The sequence below is a fragment of the Camelina sativa genome, chromosome 13, assembly GCF_000633955.1.
Source record: "Camelina sativa cultivar DH55 chromosome 13, Cs, whole genome shotgun sequence".
Taxonomy (NCBI): Eukaryota; Viridiplantae; Streptophyta; class Magnoliopsida; order Brassicales; family Brassicaceae; genus Camelina; species Camelina sativa.
Window position 1 is genome coordinate 11,427,799 of NC_025697.1, and position 2,457 is coordinate 11,430,255.

At 40.3% G+C, this 2,457-nt stretch overlaps 1 protein-coding gene across 1 annotated transcript in view; it reads left to right on the forward strand.

Annotated features, from left to right (window-relative positions):
* The window catches only part of LOC104736457 (MAG2-interacting protein 2-like), a 12,854-nt gene that overhangs the window by 6,430 nt on the left and 3,967 nt on the right, over nt 1–2,457 (forward strand). Inside the window, exons 11-14 of the mRNA XM_019234971.1 lie at nt 146–240; nt 441–1,641; nt 1,724–1,989; nt 2,076–2,436. Of these exons, the coding sequence (XP_019090516.1) occupies nt 146–240; nt 441–1,641; nt 1,724–1,989; nt 2,076–2,436 (1,923 nt within the window). The remainder of the gene's footprint in view (nt 1–145; nt 241–440; nt 1,642–1,723; nt 1,990–2,075; nt 2,437–2,457) is intronic.

Here is a 2,457-nt window from a genome sequence, read left to right on the forward strand (position 1 = left end):
TGGGCATGCATGTGGCGTGATCTGCGACAGTTGCAAGAGAAAGCCTTTTCTTTCCTTGATCTTGAGTTTGTGCTGACAGAGTTCTGTAGAGGACTTCTAAAAGCTGGAAAATTTTCTCTGGCTAGAAATTATCTCAAGGGTACAGGCTCAGTTGCTCTGCCATCAGAGAAGGCAGAGAGTCTTGTTATAAATGCTGCAAAGGAATACTTCTTCTCTGCTCCTAGCCTTGCTTCTGAAGAAGTAAGTGGTGTTTCTTTGCTTGTGTATAAAGCTAATATATATATATATATATATATATTTACGCAACCTACCATCCTGTTAATTCTTGCTTCTGGTGCTGTAGAATTTTTTGTTTTTTTTTCACAAAGTTCAGTGTCAGCGACAATTCTCTTTGTGCTTGGATATATTTATATTTACAGTTTTGAAAATTATATTTCCAGATATGGAAAGCAAGGGAGTGTCTCAATATATTTTCTAGTAGCCGGACTGTTAAAGCCGAGGCGGATATCATTGATGCAGTTACTGTTAGGCTTCCAGATCTTGGGGTTAGTCTCCTACCAGTGCAGTTCAAACAAGTAAACGATCCAATGGAGATTATTAAGATGGCAATCACGGGGCATCCTGGGGCCTATCTACATGTTGAAGAACTTATTGAGGTTGCTAAACTTCTTGGGTTGAATTCTTCAGAAGAGATATCATCTGTTGAAGAAGCTATTGCTAGAGAAGCTGCAGTTGCAGGCGATCTGCAGGTGGCGTTTGATCTATGCCTTGTTCTAACCAAAAAAGGGCATGGTCCCATTTGGGATTTAGGTGCTGCAATAGCAAGAGGTCCTGCACTTGAACACATGGATATAAGTTCTAGAAAGCAGTTACTTGGCTTTGCTTTGGGTCACTGCGATGATGAATCGATCAGTGAGTTATTGCACGCATGGAAAGATCTTGACCTCCAAGGCCAATGCGAGACTTTGGGAATGTTATCAGAGACGGATTCTCCTGAATTTCACAAGATGGGTGGTGTTTCTTGTCTGAGAGATTTCCCTCAGATGCTTGATGGGCTAAGCAGTGATCAACAACTAGATTTCGACAGAGTCAAAGATACACTTTCTTGTGTTGCTAAGGACTTGCCGGTTGATAATAGCATGGACTTGGAATCTCTTCTAAAGGAAAATGGGAAGCTTCTCTCGTTTGCTGCGTCACATCTTCCCTGGTTACTTAAGCTGGGTAGAAATAGGAAGTTGGATAAAAGGCTAACGCTTGATTCCATTCCTGGAAAGCAGTTTGTCAGCGTAAAAGCAACTGCTCTTGTTACCATTCTATCCTGGCTGGCAAAGAATGGTTTTGCACCAAAAGATGAGCTGATAGCCATGATTACAGACTCGATAATTGATCATCCGGTAACAAAAGAGGAAGACATTATAGGATGCTCGTTTCTGTTGAATCTAGTAGATGCATCTAATGCAGTAGAAGTTATAGAAAAGCAGTTGAGAATAAGGGGGAACTACCAAGAAATTCGGAGTATCATGAGTCTAGGCATGATATATAGTTTGCTACATGACTCTGGAGTAGAGTGTACGGCTCCCATCCAGAGGAGAGAACTGCTTCGGAAGAATTTTGAGAGAAAGCAAACAGAAAGTCTCTCTGGTAAGGGTTTCTCGGTCTATCATTTTTTCAATATACCTGTTTTTGCCAACTTCTTTTGACCTTTAGGTGCTGTTTTATACAGATGATATGAGGAGGATCGACAAACTTCAGTCAACTTTTTGGAAGGAATGGAAACATAAATTAGAGGAAAAAATGCATGATGCTGACCGTTCTAGAATTCTGGAGAGAATTATCCCCGGGGTTGAGACTGAAAGGTTTTTATCCCATGATATTGAATACATTAAGGTTGCTGTTTTCTCTCTCATTGAATCTGTGAAATCGGAGAAGAAGCTGATTTTGAAAGATGTACTAACATTGGCTGATACGTATGGCTTGAACCAGTCAGAGGTACATTTCACTTTGTGTATACCTTATTACTGCACATACTTTCCTCAACCGCAACTAATATATACCTTTCTTTGTCTTCTTGCCAGGTGATATTAAGGTATTTAAGCTCTATCCTTCGCTCTGAGATTTGGACAAATGAGGACATCACGGCTGAAATTATACAGGTCAAGGAAGAAATACTTCTCTTTGCTTCAGACACCATACAAACCATAAGCACAATCGTGTACCCAGCAGTTAGTGGTCTTAACAAACAACGCATTGCTTACATATATAGCCTCCTTTCTGAATGCTATTGCCATTTGGAATTAAGCAAGGAAGCATCATTGTTGGTTCAACCGCATGGTTCCTTTGCTGGGTTATCGAATATGTATAACGTCCTTAAGCAAGAATGCAGTAGAGTGTCGTTTATCACAGATTTGGATTTCAAAAATATTGCAGCATTGGGAGGTTTGAACTTTGACAGCTTCA